Here is a 16564-nt window from a genome sequence, read left to right on the forward strand (position 1 = left end):
CTGAGAACTAACTGAATACTTGCTCTACAAGAAAAGATAAAAGGAGATCGAGATGGGTAGGAGTGGCAGAGAAACACTCTTGCCAAAAATCCCACCCACACCTGGTGGCACACAATAAGGAGGGATTTCACCAGGCAGGTGCTTCTCCTGGAGGAGTGTGGGGTTGGTGCCCCACATCAGGCACCCCATCCCCTAGGATCTATACCAAAGAGACCAGCCTCAAAAATGTCTGGCTTAGGGCTTCCCTGGTGGTGCAGTGGTTGAGAGTCCGCCTACCGATGCAGGGGACACGCGTTCGTGCCCCGGTCCAGGAAGATCCCACATGCCACAGAGCAGCTGGCCCGTGAGCCATGGCCGCTGAGCCTGCACGTCCAGAGCCTGTGCTCCGCAACAGGAGATGCCACAACAGTGAGAGGCCCGCGTACGGCAAAAATAAATAAATAAATAAAAAATAAACAAATTAGGCAGTATAGACAACCACAAAGACCCAAGAGACAACCAAGAGCTAGTGCAGGGTTGAATAAGAAGAATCAGCGCCTATACGAGGCCACTCCTTCAAGACTGAGAGAATAGTTTTGCCTAATACATAGAAAAAATACGGAGAGCCAAGAAGAGTGAGGAAACAGAGAAATATGTTCCAACTGGAAGAACAAGACAAGACCTCAGAAAAAGACCTTAATGATACAGAAATAAGTAATCTACCTGATAAAAAATTAAAAGTAATGGTCAGAAATATGCTCAGTGAATTCAAGAGAATGAACACAGTGAGAACTTCAACAGAGTTAGAAAATATGAGGGAACCACTCAGACTTGAAGAATACCATAACTGAAATTAAAACTACACAGATCAGCAAAAGAAAAAGAACAGCGAAAAGAAAAAACGAATTAAAAAAAAAATGAGAATAGCTTAAGGGGCTCTAGAACAACATCGAGTGTGCTAACGTTCACATTATAGGGGTTCCAGAAGGAGAAAAGAGAATGGGGCAGAAAATTCATTTGAAGAAATGATGGCTGAAAACTTCCCTAGCGTGGGGAAGAAAAGAGACATCCAGGTCCAGGAAGGACAGAGTCCCAAAGAGGATGAACCCAAAGAGGTCCACACCAAGACACATTATAATTAAAATGTCAAAAATTAAAGAGAGAATTTTAAAAGCAGGAAGAAAAAAACATCTAATTACATATAAGAGAACCCCCACAAGACTATCAGCAGACTTTTCAGCAGAAATTTTGCAGGCCAGAAAGGAGTGGCATGCAATATTCAAAACACTGAAAGGAAAAAACTTACAACCAAGAACACTCTGACAAGGGTGTCATTCCAAATACAAAGAGAGATAAAGAGTTTTGCAGATAAGCAAAAATTAAAGGAAGTCATCACTACTAAACTGGCCTTATAAGAAATGTTAAAGGGAATTCTTTAAGCAGAAAAGACCATAAATAGAAATAAGAAAATATTAATATATAAAAAACATAAATCTCACTGGTAAAGGCAAATATATAGTAAAGGCAGTGAATTAACCATTTACAAAGCTAGTATGAAGATAAAAAGACAAAAGTAGTAAATCAACTATAACTACAATAAGTAATAAATAAGCACCAAAAAGATGTAAAATATGATGTAAAAAACATAAACCTTGGGGGGGATGTGGTGTTTTTATTTTTATAAATTTATTTATTTTTGGCTGCATTGGGTCTTCGTTGGTGTGCACGGGCTTTCTCTACTTGCGGTGAGTGGGGGACTACTCTTCGTTGAGGTGCGCAGGCTTCTCATCGCAGTGGCTTCTCTTGTTGTGGAGCATGGGCTCTAGGCACACAGGCTCAGTAGTTGTGTCTCGCGGGCTCTAGAGCACAGGCTCAGTAATTGTGGCACACGGGCTTAGCTGTCCCACAGCATGTGGGATCTTCCTGGACCAGGGATTGAACCCATGTCCCCTGCAGTGGCAGGTGGATTCTTAACCACTATGCCACCAGGGAAGTCCCTAGTGTTTTAAACTGTGCTCAAACTTAAGCAACTATCCACTTAAAATAGATTGCTTTATATATAGACTGTTATATATGGACCTCATGGTAACTATAAACCAAAATTTCTAATAGATATATCAAAAAATAAAGAGAAAGGAATCCAAACATAACATTAAAGAAAGTCATAAAACCACAAGGAAAAAGAATAGGAAAAGAAAATAGGAACAGAGAATTACAAAAAACCCAGAAAACAATTGACCAAATGGCAGTAAGTTCCTAATTATTAACAATTACTTTAAATGTAAATTAACTAAATGCTCCAATCAAAAGACACAGGGTGAGTGAATGGATTTAAAAAAAAAAAAAAGACCTATCTATATGCTGCCTACAAGATACTCACTTCAGATCTAAGGACACAAACAGGATGAGAATGAAGGGATGGAAAAAGGTATTCCATGCAGATGAAAACAAAAAGAAAGCTTGCGTAGCAATACTTATATCAGATGAAACAGACTTTAACCAAAACTGTAACAAAAGACAAAGAAGGACAATACATTATGATAAAGGGGTCAACCCAACAAGAGGATATGACATTTGAAAATATTTACGCATTCAACAGAGGAGCACCTAGATACATAAAGCAAAAATTAGCAAACATAAAGGGAGGAATTGACAGTAATACAATAATAGTAGGGGACTTTAATACCACACTTACATCAATGACTAGATCACCCAGACAGAAAGTTAATAAGGAAATGTTGACCTTAAATGACACATTAGACCAGATGAACTTAAGAGATATAGACAAAACATCCCATCTAAAAACTGAAGAACACACATTCTTTTCAAGTGCATATGAAACATTCTCCAGGACAGATCACATGTTACGCCACAAAGCAAGTCTCAATAAATTTAATAAGACTGAAATCATCATCAAACATCTTTTCCAACTACAACAGTATGAAACTAGAAATCAGTTACAAAAAGAAAACTGGAAAAAACACAAACATGTGGAGACTAAACAACATGCTACTAAACAATCAGCCAATGAAGAAATCAAAGAGGAAATCAAAATATATCTTGAACAAATAAAAATGGAAACACAACTTTCCCAAATCTGTGGGATGTAGCAAAAGTAGCTCTAAGAGGGAAGTTCAGAGAGACAAGACTATGTGAATAAGAAAATTTACACCTGAAACTAACACAATATTATACATCAACAATACCTTAATAAATTTTAAAAAAATTTAAAAAAAGAAATAAGAAAATTTACAAATAATCTAACTTTACACCTAAAGAAACTAGAAAAAGAAGAACAAACAAAGCTTAAAGTTAGTAGAAGGAAGGAACCAATAAAGATCAGAACAAAAATAACTGAAACAGAGACTAGAAAAATAAAACACAATAGAAAAGATCAATGAAAGTAAGAGCTGGTTCTTTGAAAAGATAAACAAAATTGATAAATCGTTAACCAGACTCATAAGGGTGTGTGTGTGGGGGGGGGGTGGAGTGGAGAGAGAAAGAGAAGCCAAATAAAGTCAGAAATGAAAGAGAAGTTACAACTGATACCATAGAAATGCCAAGGATAAGAAATTACTATGAACAATCATATGCTGAAAAATCAGACAACCTAGAACAAATGGCTAAATTTCTAGAAACACACAATCTTCCAAAACTGAATCATGAAGAAAGATAAAATCTGAATAGATTAATTACTAGTAGTGAAATTGAAACAGGAATTTAAAAACTCCCAGGGGAATTCTACCAAAATTTTTTAAAGTTAATACTTATCCTTCTCAAACTGTTCCCAAAAGTTGAAAAGGAAGGAACACTTCCAAACTCATTTTACGAAGCCAGCATTACCCTGACACCAAAACCAGACACCAAAACAAAACAAAAAAAGGCAAACCAAAGTCATCAACAATACACTGAAGGATCATACATCATGATGAAGCATAATGAAATAGGATTTACTCCAGGAATGCAAGGAGGGTTCAATACCTGCAAATCCATCAGTGTGATATACCACATTAACATTAACAAAAACAAAGGATGAAAATCATATGATCAATTCAACAGATGCAGAAAAAAACATCTGACAACATTCAACATCCATTCTTGATAAAAACTCAATAATGTGGGTGTAGGAAATGTACCTCAACATAATAAAAACTATATATGACAAATACACAGCTAACATCATACTCACTGGGGAAAAGTTAAAAGCTTTTCCTCTAAGATCAGGAACAAGACAAAGATGCCCACTCTCACTACTTTCATTCAATGTAGTATTGAAAGCCATAGCCACAGCAATCTGACAAAAAAAGAAATAAAAGGAATCCAAATTGGAAAAGAAGTAAAAATGTCACTGCTTGCAGATGACATGACACTATATACAGAAAATCCAACACGCCATGAAAAAACTACTGGAATACATAAATTTAGTAAAATTGCAGGATACAAACTTTATAGAAATCAGTTGCATTTCTATATACCAAAAACAAGCTATCAGAAAGTTAAGAAAACAGTCTCATTTACAATTGCATAAAAAGAGAATAAAACACCTAGGAATAAATTTAACCAATGAGGTGGAAGACCTGTACTCTGAAAGAATTTGAAGACAACACAAATAAATGGAAAAATACACCTCACTCATAGATTGGAAGAATTACCACTGTTAAAATGTCTACACTACCCCAGGCAATCTACAGATACTATGCAATCCCTATCAAAATACCAATGGCATTTTTCACTGACCTAGAGCAAAGAATCCTAAACTTTGTATGGAATCACAAATAGCCAAAACAATCTTGAGAAAGAACAAAGCTGGAGGCAAACCATAAAACTCCTAGAAGAAAACATAGGCAGCAAGCTCTCTGACATTGGTCAAAAGCATTTTAGTTTGATGAACCTGTCTCTTCAGGCAAGGAAGGACACAAAAGCAAAACTAAACAAATGGGACTACATCAAACTAAAATGCTTTTGCATAGCAAAAGAAACCATCAACAAAATAAAAAGGTAACCTACTGAATTCATAAATCATATATTCCATAAGGAGCTAATATCAAAACTATATAAAGAACTTTTATAACTTAATATCCAAAAATAAAACAAACAAAAAACACCAAAAAACAAAAAAAAACCCAGAACAACCCTATTTAAAAATGGACAGAGGACCTGAAGAGACATTTTTCCAAAGACATACAGATGGCCGACAAGCACATGAAAAGATGCTCGACATCACTAATCATCAGGGAAATGCAAATCAAAAGTGTTTATCACCTTACACCTGTCAGAATGGCAATGATCAAAAAGACAAAAAATAACAAGTGTTGGAGGGAATGTGAAGAAAAAGAAACCCTTGTACACTGTTGGTGGGAACGTAATTCATGCAGCCACTATGGAAAACAATACGGAGTTTCCTCAAAAAGTTAAAAATAGAACTACCATATGATCCAGCAATTCTACTTCTGGGTATTTACCTGAAGAAAACAAAAACTCTAACTTGAAAAGATATATGCACCCCGATGTTCACTGCGGCATTATTTACAGTAGCCAAGATACAGAAACAACCTAAGAGCCCATCAAGAGAAAGTGGAAAAAGACGTGACTTATATGTACAATGTTTATATACAATATCAACAAATTCAGCCATAAAAAATAGTGAAATCTTGCCATTTGCGACAACATGGAGGGACCTAAAGGATATTATGCTAAGTGAAATAAGACAGAAATACAATTTCTCTATGATTTCACTTATATGTGGAATCTAAAAAACAAAACAGAAGCAGTCTCACAGAAACAGAAAACAAACTGGTGGTTGCCAGAGGGGAAAGGGGTTGGCGGGTTGGGTTCAGGCAGAATCAGTGAAAGGGATTAAGAGGTACAGACTTCCAGTTATAAAATAAAGTCATGGGGATGTAATGCGAAGCATAGGAAATATAGTCAATAATATTGTAATAACTTTGTGTGGTGATAAATGGTAACTAGTTAACAAGGTGACCATTTTGAAATGTATATAAAATATTGAATCACTATGACACAATGAGACTGATACAGTACTACATCTATTACACTTCAGTTTAAAAAAATATGAACCACAAGGGAATCACTGTGTAATAAATGACAGTCTTAATGATGATTCCAAACTACCAAGGTTACACTGTATTCAAAAAAGTTTATTTAAGTAATAAAGTACCTAATATACTTTAGAAATGCAGTGCTCAAAAAGACAAGCTTTTGTCAGCTGCAAGATTTCCTCACAAGTCTTGCAGAGGATCGTTCTTCAACAGTGCAGAGTAAGTCACCTCAATAGAAGAAACAGAGATGTGGAAGCACAAAGAACTTTAGAGATTTATGGCAAATAAAAAGGAAGCTTGAGGGGCTTCCCTGGTGGCGCAGTGGTTGAGAATCCGCCTGCCAATGCAGGGGACACGGGTTCGAGCCCTGGTCTGGGAGGATCCCACATGCCACGGAGCAACTAAGCCCATGAGCCACAACTACTGAGCCTGTGCGTCTGGAGCCCGTGCTCCGCAATGGGAGAGGCCGTGACAGTGAGAGGCCCGCGCACTGCGATGAAGAGCGGCCCCCGCTCTCTGCAACTGGAGAAAGCCCTCGCACAGAAACGAAAACCCAACACAGCCAAAAATAAATAAATAAATTAAAAAAAAAAAAAAAAGGAAGCTTGAATCTATGACTGAAAAATGAAAATAATTACAAGTATATCTATACAGAAAATACAAGTTTCAAGAGCTTAACATCAACTAACTGCTGCCAAAATAAATATTTAAAGAAACCAAAAACAAAACTGCTTAATAGTGGGACACAAAATACAACAAAGAGGGAGGAGGACAAACCAAGAAAGTGAACGCAGGAAAGCGAGTAGCAACTCCCCAAAGTGTTTTTACAAACGGGGATTCAGATCCCCGTTTGAGGAACAAACCCAAACCTGTCTAGGAATATGACCAATGAGGCAATAGAAAGTGACTAGAAGTCAGTTATAAATCAAAAATGACAACCAAAATCCCAGAGTCTTAAATTATTTAATCCAGACATTATCTAACCCCTCAGATTTGCTTGGTGCTAGGTTGTTTATCATTCTCCATTTGAATGAAATGTGGAACAAACAAAATACTGGTTGGAGAGAGTGTTTCAGAGCTAATTCACCCTTGAAGGTCAGGGTCAGCTGTATTATTGTGTTCACATAATTTATTTCTTTATATAGAAAAATAACATGTCAAAGAAGGGATTAAAGTAAATTTTATTTTGAAATAATCAGCTGAATCTCAAACTTCAAATAAATGGATCTTAAAATGTTCATGAACTTCAGAATCTCAGTATTCTAATCTAATGGTTACCAAACTATTCCCTTTGGCCCAAAAGGGACCAAACTGGCAAGTCTCAACAGTAACACCCTTTCCATGTCTTTAATATTATAAGTACATTAAATTTCTAGAAAGACTTATTAAAGAATTCTACTTCTTAGAAAATATTTTAAAATGATCTAATCTACCTTATTGATTCACAAATAAGAAATACTCAGACCAGAGTAACCTTCCCAGGTCTCCCCATTCTCAGGTGACATCCTGTCTACTATTCTGCAGCCTTGATGGTCCTGGTCCTGGTATTATGAATAAGTCCTTTTCACTACTACCATTAAACTTACTGTCATAGCCTTTTGTATCACCTGGACAAAAATCTGTTCTAAATCAAGTAATCACCAACTTCTGCCTCCCCAGCAATCCAAAAGTGAAAAACAATTTATGAAGAAAGAAGTTAAGACCTACAGAAAAATTATTTTAGCAATACATAAGGTCTACCAGAAAGACTGCTCCCTAATTTATTTACATTTGACTAACAATGTCTCTAAAATGTGTTAGAGAAAATGTTCTACACATTTATATATATATATTAACACAGTTATAAGTTGATTAACAATAAGCAAATATATACAATAAAAATATATATCATGAGCCCAATGTTGACTTTCACCACAAGAGAACAGTAATGTTGAGATTCAAATCATGATTTCCTGATTAAGAGACAAGATTTTTTTAAAAAGGGAACAAAAATGTAGGAACAGGTAAATTATAAGTAGCAAAATAAATACAACTGTAGACAGGAGAAGAATATAACACCTATGGTGGCAAATTTAGACCAGGTAATCTATTTTCATTATAACAAAGCCAGAATAAATTATTTGACGATATTATTTGCTTACTAAACGAAGGCAAGTATTTTTGCTGGTGGCAGGTGTGGATTTTTTTCATCAAAGAACATTAAAAGGGTGAGACATAATGACACCACTTGTATGTTTAACCAACAGTTCTGATCCCCTCTCATTAATCTTTGACAGCTGATAATGTGAATAGAAAGACATGATGAATCAACACATATGCCAGTTTTAAAAAGAAAAACCCCTTAAAGCAATCTCCGCATCTAAATGGTAAACACAGAATGAATTCATAATCTGGCAATTTGGTTTTTTTTAATTCAAGGCCAAAAAATGTATGAATGAGTCTACCTATTTGTAAAAATGTGAATGATCAAAACAGTGCAGTCACTGGGCTCTCACACTGTGTAAGTTCAATTTGAAATGTACATCTGGTATAGGATTCAGTTGTCAAGAGGGATCAACTCAAAGGACATCACACAATCTATAAACCAGCTGGAAGAAGCCATCCAGACTTTGCCCTGCCTAACTCTCTCTGGGCGATGATTAGACAAATCCTCATAGATGATATACTGTGTGCAGAAGTGCTGATCAGAGTCAGGTTTGGCATGGTACGCGACTGTATTGATGGTCTGAGTCACATCACTGTCTGGCTTGGGCTTTCTACTGAGGATCTGTCCCCCAGATGCCGTGACAAGCTTAATAAGGCTGTCCTTTGGATGGTGTTTGAAGGTTCCCCCAAAATAGAAATAGCATCCATCAAACAGCTTTGGCAACTGAAAAAACAAAAAAAAAAAGCTCATTAAAAGCAGACCAAAATATTTAAAAACACTGTATATGAATAGGGAAATAAAAAGAAAAGTCGCAAGCAGTTAAGAAGCTACTTAATGAGGTGCTAGGACAAGCTGTATTTCAAATAAACCATTTAGGTAAAAAAAAAATACTCATGCAAATAAAGGTTTCCTATACAATTTTTTCCTTAAGACTCTGGTGCTTTTCACTCTTCTCACATTTTAGGTGTGCTCTGTGTGTGTGTCTCTGTGTGTGTGTATGGTATACATCCACATAAAACCTGTTCATCAAGCGTCTTATATCAGAATATTTATTCATTTATTTCGTGGGACTTAAAGCCCCAAGAATTCCTTCCTAGGGTAACTGAAACATGCTTCACGGATACCAAGCTAAACTTAATTGTAAGAGTAACAGCTTTTCTATGGAGTTTTCCAATTCTGCCCATCCATATTTAGGTTCCTATATACTACCAATCTAAGGTCCCCAGGGCAGTGACGTGGGAGTGTGGCCTCCAGGATTCTAGAGATGTTTTCCTTAGAACACAATACATTATATGGCCATGGCTAGGGATCCAATTAGATATGAAACACACTTCTGTGAGCTTTACAGAAAAAGTTTCACAAGTCCCTTCTACAAAAACTTTTCTTTGGCATTTTTAATATACCTATATGTCAACAGGGTAATGGAATTTTATCCATTAAAACTACAATATATGGTAATAAAGACATGGTTAACTAAATCCAAGCAGTAGCTCTAAGTCTTCTCTCAAGCTACTTCCTATATCTGAGACTCACCTCAGATTCTGAAAGGTTTATGGGAATGTTCAAGATGCCCAAAATCTAGTAACAGTATGAAATTATTACATTCTGGTTTTTACTGCTCATTGTAATCATCTCTCAGAATCAAGTGCTTGAAATAAGCACAATTAAAGTTTTAATCAGTCACCTGGACTTGTTGAAAGGGCAGGAGAAGTTTTTCCTGATGGTAATAATAGTATTAAGTTATAATAAGAACAATAAAATTAGTATCAAAAGGAAAATACCAGCTGTTCTCTGTTGAGCCTGCTTCTATGTGGTCCTTCAGGAATTTCATACTTTTCTTCCTGTTCATATTCTTTTCTTTGTAGACATGCTTTCACCCCTGGGAAAAAAAATGAGGATAAAAGCAAAATAAATATCAAGTGAGCATTATTTCTTTCACATTGAAATTATGCCATTTACCTAAGTGATTTTTCTTCTTCATGGTTAAATATTGTTCTGAAACAGAAAAAGAAACTTTACTTATGCCAAAACAAAATGTAATAAAACTGGTTTTCCAGGGCTTCCACGGTGACACAGTGGTTGAGAGTCCGCCTGCCGATGCAGGGGACATGGGTTCGTGCCCCGGTCCGGGAAGATGCCACATGCCGCGGAGCGGCTGGGCCCGTGAGCCATGGCCGCTAAGCCTGCGCGTCCAGAGCCTGTGCTCCACAACGGGAGAGGCCACAGCAGTGAGAGGACCACGTACCGCAAAAAAAAACAAAACAAAACTGGTTTTCCATATAAAGAAAATGTAAGAAATCTTTTCTTCAGAGGACTGAGCAATGAAGTAGTACTGAATACAAATTTTAGTTTTCTTTCTGAAAAACCTAAATCAGTACATTATTTCATGTACAAGAATAAAAATCTAAATTTTAATTTATAACCATTATCAAAATTAAAGTAATAAAAAGTCACTCATTTAGTTCAGCCCACAATGATCTGACCCTGAGGTCTTATCATCTGCCCCACTCATTCTGGTGGTCCTATGCCTAACCTCCTGTTAGACTATAAGTGGTCTGACATTAAGGAAAGTACTTGAGTCCAGAACACCTCGCTTATTAAGCTGGTCAAATAACAGGGGCTCTACAGCTCTTGTTAAAATAAACAGTAAAGCAGAGTCTGGGACATGTTTGGAATTGACAGGTAGTCAATGAAGTCACCAGTCTAGAGATGACTTGGTGAATATTTCAAATGTTTTAGAGCTGCTTCAACTGAGATATTCCAAGACATTGCATAATATATAAAAGTTAGAATATTTTAATGACTGAATACATCTATCTCACCAAAAGCAGAGCTTTGTCAAGGGACTGAATTTTTTCTTAACTTGGGACTATGAATGCATATTCCAGTTGAACACTCAACCCTGACATATCTATAATTCCCTATCACATGATTCTTAATTTTTTGCTAGTTTTGCCTGGGGACTAGAACATCCCCAGTGTTTTCAATACAAGGATCATTTTTTTTTTTTTTTTTTTTTCGGTACGAGGGCCTCTCACTGTTGTGCCCTTTCCCGTTGCGGAGCACAGGCTCCAGATGCGCAGGCTCAGCGGCCATGGCTCATGGGCCCAGCCGCTCCGTGGCATGTGGGATCTTCCCGGACCGGGGCACGAACCCGTGTCCCCTGCATCAGCAGGCGGACTCTCAACCACTGCGCCACCAGGGAAGTCCAAGGATCATATTGAGCTAAGTTTGCTATGCTGAATTCTACTCTTCTCACTAACTTATCATAAATATGATGTTTTTTATTAAAAATTGGTTTTTTGCATGTAGTAAAAATCATATTTTAAAAATAGAATTTTTAATAACTACCCACAGGGTATAAAAAACTATCTTTCCAATGAAGCTAATACTAAAATATTAACATTACTGTATACTAAAAATGAGTCTCAAAATAAAATTTTTGACTAGGTCAAAATCATAGGAGAAACACTGACAGTGTGCTTACATGACATCATATATTGGTTCTACATTAAACACCAATGCAAAAAAAATTACCAATCTAGTCAAATCACTGACTTACCTCGAACTCATTATTTCACATATAAATTATTACTTTTACTTTTTATCACTTAAGCATGTTACCCCCTTCCTAAACCTCCTTTCCTGATGATATTTGAAGAGCATTTATACCAGTTCATCTTTAGATGAACTCTATATGCCAGCATATAAAGCCAAGGACTGAACACTGAATACTCCTATAATATCAAGTAACTGTAACAAGTAAAGAGCTAATGTGTAACTACAGAAATAAATAAATGGGCTGTGCCTATGCTGGCTGCTTATGCATTTTATGGGTTTATTTGACTGGTTATTTAAACGATCAAAAAAGCATACTAAAATGGTTTCAATTGATCCAGGCAATATGCCAGCATTAGTCAATCAACAGAATGTAGTCTTAACAGATACTAGAATGAGATAAGCATGGCATCAAGAGAAATGAGATGGCAGACACCAAGAGGGCAGCATGGCACTACCAGAGGAAGATGCCAGTACTCTTTCAGTGTAAATATGCCTCAAGTCACAAAACTTTCAGCCTTATAGCAATTGTTCAGTAAATTTCTGTAAAGGCAGGCAGAAAAATCCAATGCTCTAATTACAATTACTGAGCTAAATGAAGAATGTGTTCCTCTGATATCCTTTTATTCCAAGTAACAATTTGCCAACTCTCTCTACCACTTAATATCAGCTAAAGAAGGAAAATATAGCTTCCCTGTGAAAACTAAGGAACAGTTTCTAGGTCTATAACAATCTGTTAGGATTGCTGTTGTAGAACAGAAAACATGGAGAATTTTTTGAAATTCGGGTGTGACATCTAGTCCAAAGACTGTAACTCGAACACCTACAAGGGCCGCTCAAATTATATAATCATGTGGGGAACCTTGTGTTAAGTGGTAGGGAGTTATGGAGACTGTAACAAATAGGAAAATGTACATGATACCTAAAGACACAAAAATTAAATGATTATGCTGAACTAAACCACATAAATTTTATCTGTTTTGGACTTAGATTGCCAATTTGACTTGATGCTTGTCTAATCAACCTCTTCATTTCATAGATAAGGAAACTTAAATCCTAAGAGATTTAAGCAGCTTTCCCAGTGATACATGTGAGATAAGAACTCAGATATCCTCCAACTTCTAGATCAGTGTTTCTTTATCTTTATTTTATTAAAAAAATAAAGCATCTTAGGAAATGCCAGGTACTCTCTACTCAGATTTAATATACTGTATCTCAAAATAAATGACACAACCACTTAACAGATGACCAAATAGGAGGATCCTTATTTTTAAGAGATTAGCCAAAAGGTACACCAAAGCGTCAAAACCTGCTGACTACCTGGGAGTGGGGGGTTGGAGGGGGGAGAACAATGCATTTGGCTTTGTCTTCAGTGAATCAATGAGTTTGTTTAATCTGACTGATGCCAAAGCTGTCACTCTCTCATTTGTACCCTATGAGTTTCAGAATGTTCATACTTCTCAGTAGACATTTACGATAATTACATTTAATATCAACTCCCTAGTAGATTTCTTTTGAGATAAACCAATTGAACTGATTTACCAAAACAAGAATGAAATGCTTTAAACCTTCAGCAACCTAAATGCTGATATATTAACATCATCAATGACATGGAAGAATCTACAAGCCATAATACTACCTAATTAACAAACCTAAATAATAGATAATATTTTAAGGTTTTAATTACTCAACGTATGTTAGTTAAGCAAACTGCAGCAAGAAGTGTTAAATCTATTTTCCATGTTAAAAAAACTATCAGAACTTTCACAACATTCCTAGTCATAAACTCATCTAAAGTATAATATATACTGTAATCCTTAATCTCTATAAAGATTTTAAAACAGGTCTTTTTCCAGCAATTTAAAGATACTTCCTTACTGTATAGCACACAGAACTATATCCAATATCCTATGATAAACTATAATGGCAAATATAAAAAAGAATGTATATGTATAACTGAATCGCTTTGCTGTACAGCACTAATTAATACATTGTAAATCAACTATACTTCAATAAAAAATACATCCTAAAACTCAACCAAATTATATTTTGTATTTGTACTTAATAAAGTCCATATTATTCCATTACCTGCCAATAAAATAGTTCAGCAGAAATTGATTCTTGTGAAGAAATACGCATATGCAAGATCACTAGTTAACTTTCTCAGCTGAATAGGAGGATCTGAATCCAAATTGAAATGACTATACATGAATAATTTATATTGTTTATGTAAACACAGATTTCTGAATATGCCAGAATGATATATACTTTAAAATGTGTCAAGCCACTATCCTTGTAAAATGTATGCTTTATATCATCTTTCTTACTTTTCACACGTTCTATTATATTTTAAGATTTTGACCAAAGCTATCATTTTTCAGAAGTACAGGAATCAACTACCTATCTTATTAAAACTAAGATTCTTTTCAGCACAGATGTATTCCGGATCATGTGTATACCATTTCAGGTAAGCTTTCTTTTTGCCCTGATTTTATTACTTTTTTATATAGAGGTAAGCAGCCCAATTCCCAAAGTACTGCTTAACTCAGAGTCATTAACTCGAAGTCATTAAAGTAGCTCTGGCTACCTAAGCAAAGTCTAGAATCTGTATACTAATGCAGCTTATGAATTCTGGGATATGATTTTTTTTTTAAAGGAAGCTTGTACCATCCAGAAATGTATTCCTTTATTCTGAATCTCGAGGAGCCACTCTTGCCTCCTACCTCATAAAAGCACATATATCCATGGATGTATATTTTCATTTCAGCTGCATGAACCACTGATGATGTTCATTAATCTATATTAAGTTTAGTCACTTTTCCTAGTTTTAGAAAGAAAAAAAGGATTGCACAAGTGGGAGGGAGTAGAAAAAAGGGTTTCTGAATCTACAGCTACATACAAATGATTATAGAATACAATGAAGACAGAATGAAGCGTTCAAATGGAGATCTGTTAAATGTCCAAAGAGGAAAGTATCCCTCCACGAAGACCACAGAATGTGCTTACTCTCTTCAAAAGCTAGAGCAATAAATAAATTCCTAATTTAAAGAACTGTTATTCTTCTGAAGCCACTGGCTATTTGTAACTGAAACAGCACTGAAAATCAGAATTAAATATTACTCTTAGCCAACCCTAAATGTTATCCTAAAAAACAAGAAAATACAGAATCAAATATTTTATGTCAAAATCAAAAATCCTAATAAATATGTCATTAGATCCAAACTGGGCACTTACGTAACTCAAGAAAACTGCATTATTAGTAAAATAAACACTGAAGAATTTCCTTTCTGATTGTATTGAAAATGAACACCCAAGTTGTAAAAACAAAAAATTATTTTTAGATGCTTTTCTAGTAGGCTTTTTAGTCAAATAGGCTATGATATCACTAAATTTCAGACAAAAGGAAATGGTTTTTAAGAGAAAACTTTTTACAACAATGACAAAAATGGAAAAACAACTTTCACTCTCACTGAAATTTTTAAAAAATAGTATGGCAAGTAAAAGAAGAGCTAAGCCCAATACTATGAAATTCCACAGTGAAGAGTGGAAGGACAATAAAATGAAGGCTGAAAATGTAAAATAAAAGGTAAATGCTCCTCTCGTGCCATCATAAACATTTAGATTTAGGAAATCAACTGTCACAGATCATTAGATTTTGTGTTTTCATATAAATACCATTGAACAACTGTTTATTTTTGGCTACTTTTTAAGCCAATATTCTAATTATAAGCATATTTATACATAAAAATACATTTCCTCATAGGATAGTTTGCTAAATTTATTTATTTTACTTAATGCATATTGAGAAGCAGGTCAAATTCTATCACAAAAATATATTACTGTATCATAAAATTTGCTTGGGCAAAATCTGGGTATCAATTCTAAAACCTTGTATTATGAATAATAATATCAAAACAATCCTCAATAATTTAAAAACTCATACTTGGTGTCCTTTGTTAGTCATATATTTAAAACTGAAATATTTATGTAAGACTTCCGTTTTTATTGGACAATAACCATATTAAAATTTATCTGCTAGGTCTGCACAACAGGTATCAACAATCTGGTGTACCAGACTGGAGCAATATACATACACAGGTTCTAATTTCCCTGATTAAGAATGAAACCCTCTGGTGGCGCGGTGGTTGAGAGTCCGCCTGCCCATGCAGGGGACGCGGGTTCGTGCCCCAGTCTGGGAAGATCCCACATGCCGCGGAGTGGCTGGGCCCGTGAGCCATGGCCGCTGAGCTTGCGCGTCCACAACGGGAGAGGCCACAACAGTGAGAGGCCTGCGTACCACAAAAAAAAAAGAATGAAACCCTCACCTACCCAATTAATTTTTAGAAAAGATCAAAAAGAAGATCTAATTGTTATTAGAACTTGAGAATTTGAACTTCTTCATAAAAAACTTGAATTTAAGAGACATACATTGATTTTGAAACTGTTATAAACTAACAGACCTCTACCTACCAATCTACAACTGTTTTGATTGTTTCTTTCCCTGTACATATTCACACATTTATATATTGACAGTGAAGATATAATTGTTTTATGCTCTTTAAAAAATTTAAACAAATTTGTTTTTTCATATTCAGTCCTACTAATTATCATATAAAAATAAAAATTTTTTCAGAAAACACCTTTAAGCATTCCAGAATGTTCTCAATTTTCTCATATTCCGGTTATTGCCCCCTACTTCTTGTTATAAGAAATAACAATGCAAATAGTTTTTTTTCTTTCTTTTGTATTACTTGCTTGGAGTATATTCTCAGAAGTAGGACTATTATATCAACAGATGTTAATTTTTTTTTTATTCTTAGAC

At 35.4% G+C, this 16564-nt stretch overlaps 1 protein-coding gene across 2 annotated transcripts in view; it reads right to left on the reverse strand.

The window, feature by feature from the left end:
• Nucleotides 1-7201: 7201 nt before the first annotated feature.
• The window catches only part of BARD1 (BRCA1 associated RING domain 1), an 84371-nt gene continuing 75008 nt past the window's right edge, over nt 7202-16564 (reverse strand). For both annotated transcript variants that reach the window (XM_004262755.3, XM_033428153.2), the window contains exons 10-11: nt 9966-10063; nt 7202-8907 (exon numbers count right to left, since the gene is read on the reverse strand). In XM_004262755.3, the coding sequence (XP_004262803.1) occupies nt 8575-8907; nt 9966-10063 (431 nt within the window). In that variant the 3' untranslated portion in view covers nt 7202-8574. The remainder of the gene's footprint in view (nt 8908-9965; nt 10064-16564) is intronic.

Source organism: Orcinus orca, chromosome 7 (assembly GCF_937001465.1).
Source record: "Orcinus orca chromosome 7, mOrcOrc1.1, whole genome shotgun sequence".
NCBI classification, from domain to species: Eukaryota; Metazoa; Chordata; class Mammalia; order Artiodactyla; family Delphinidae; genus Orcinus; species Orcinus orca.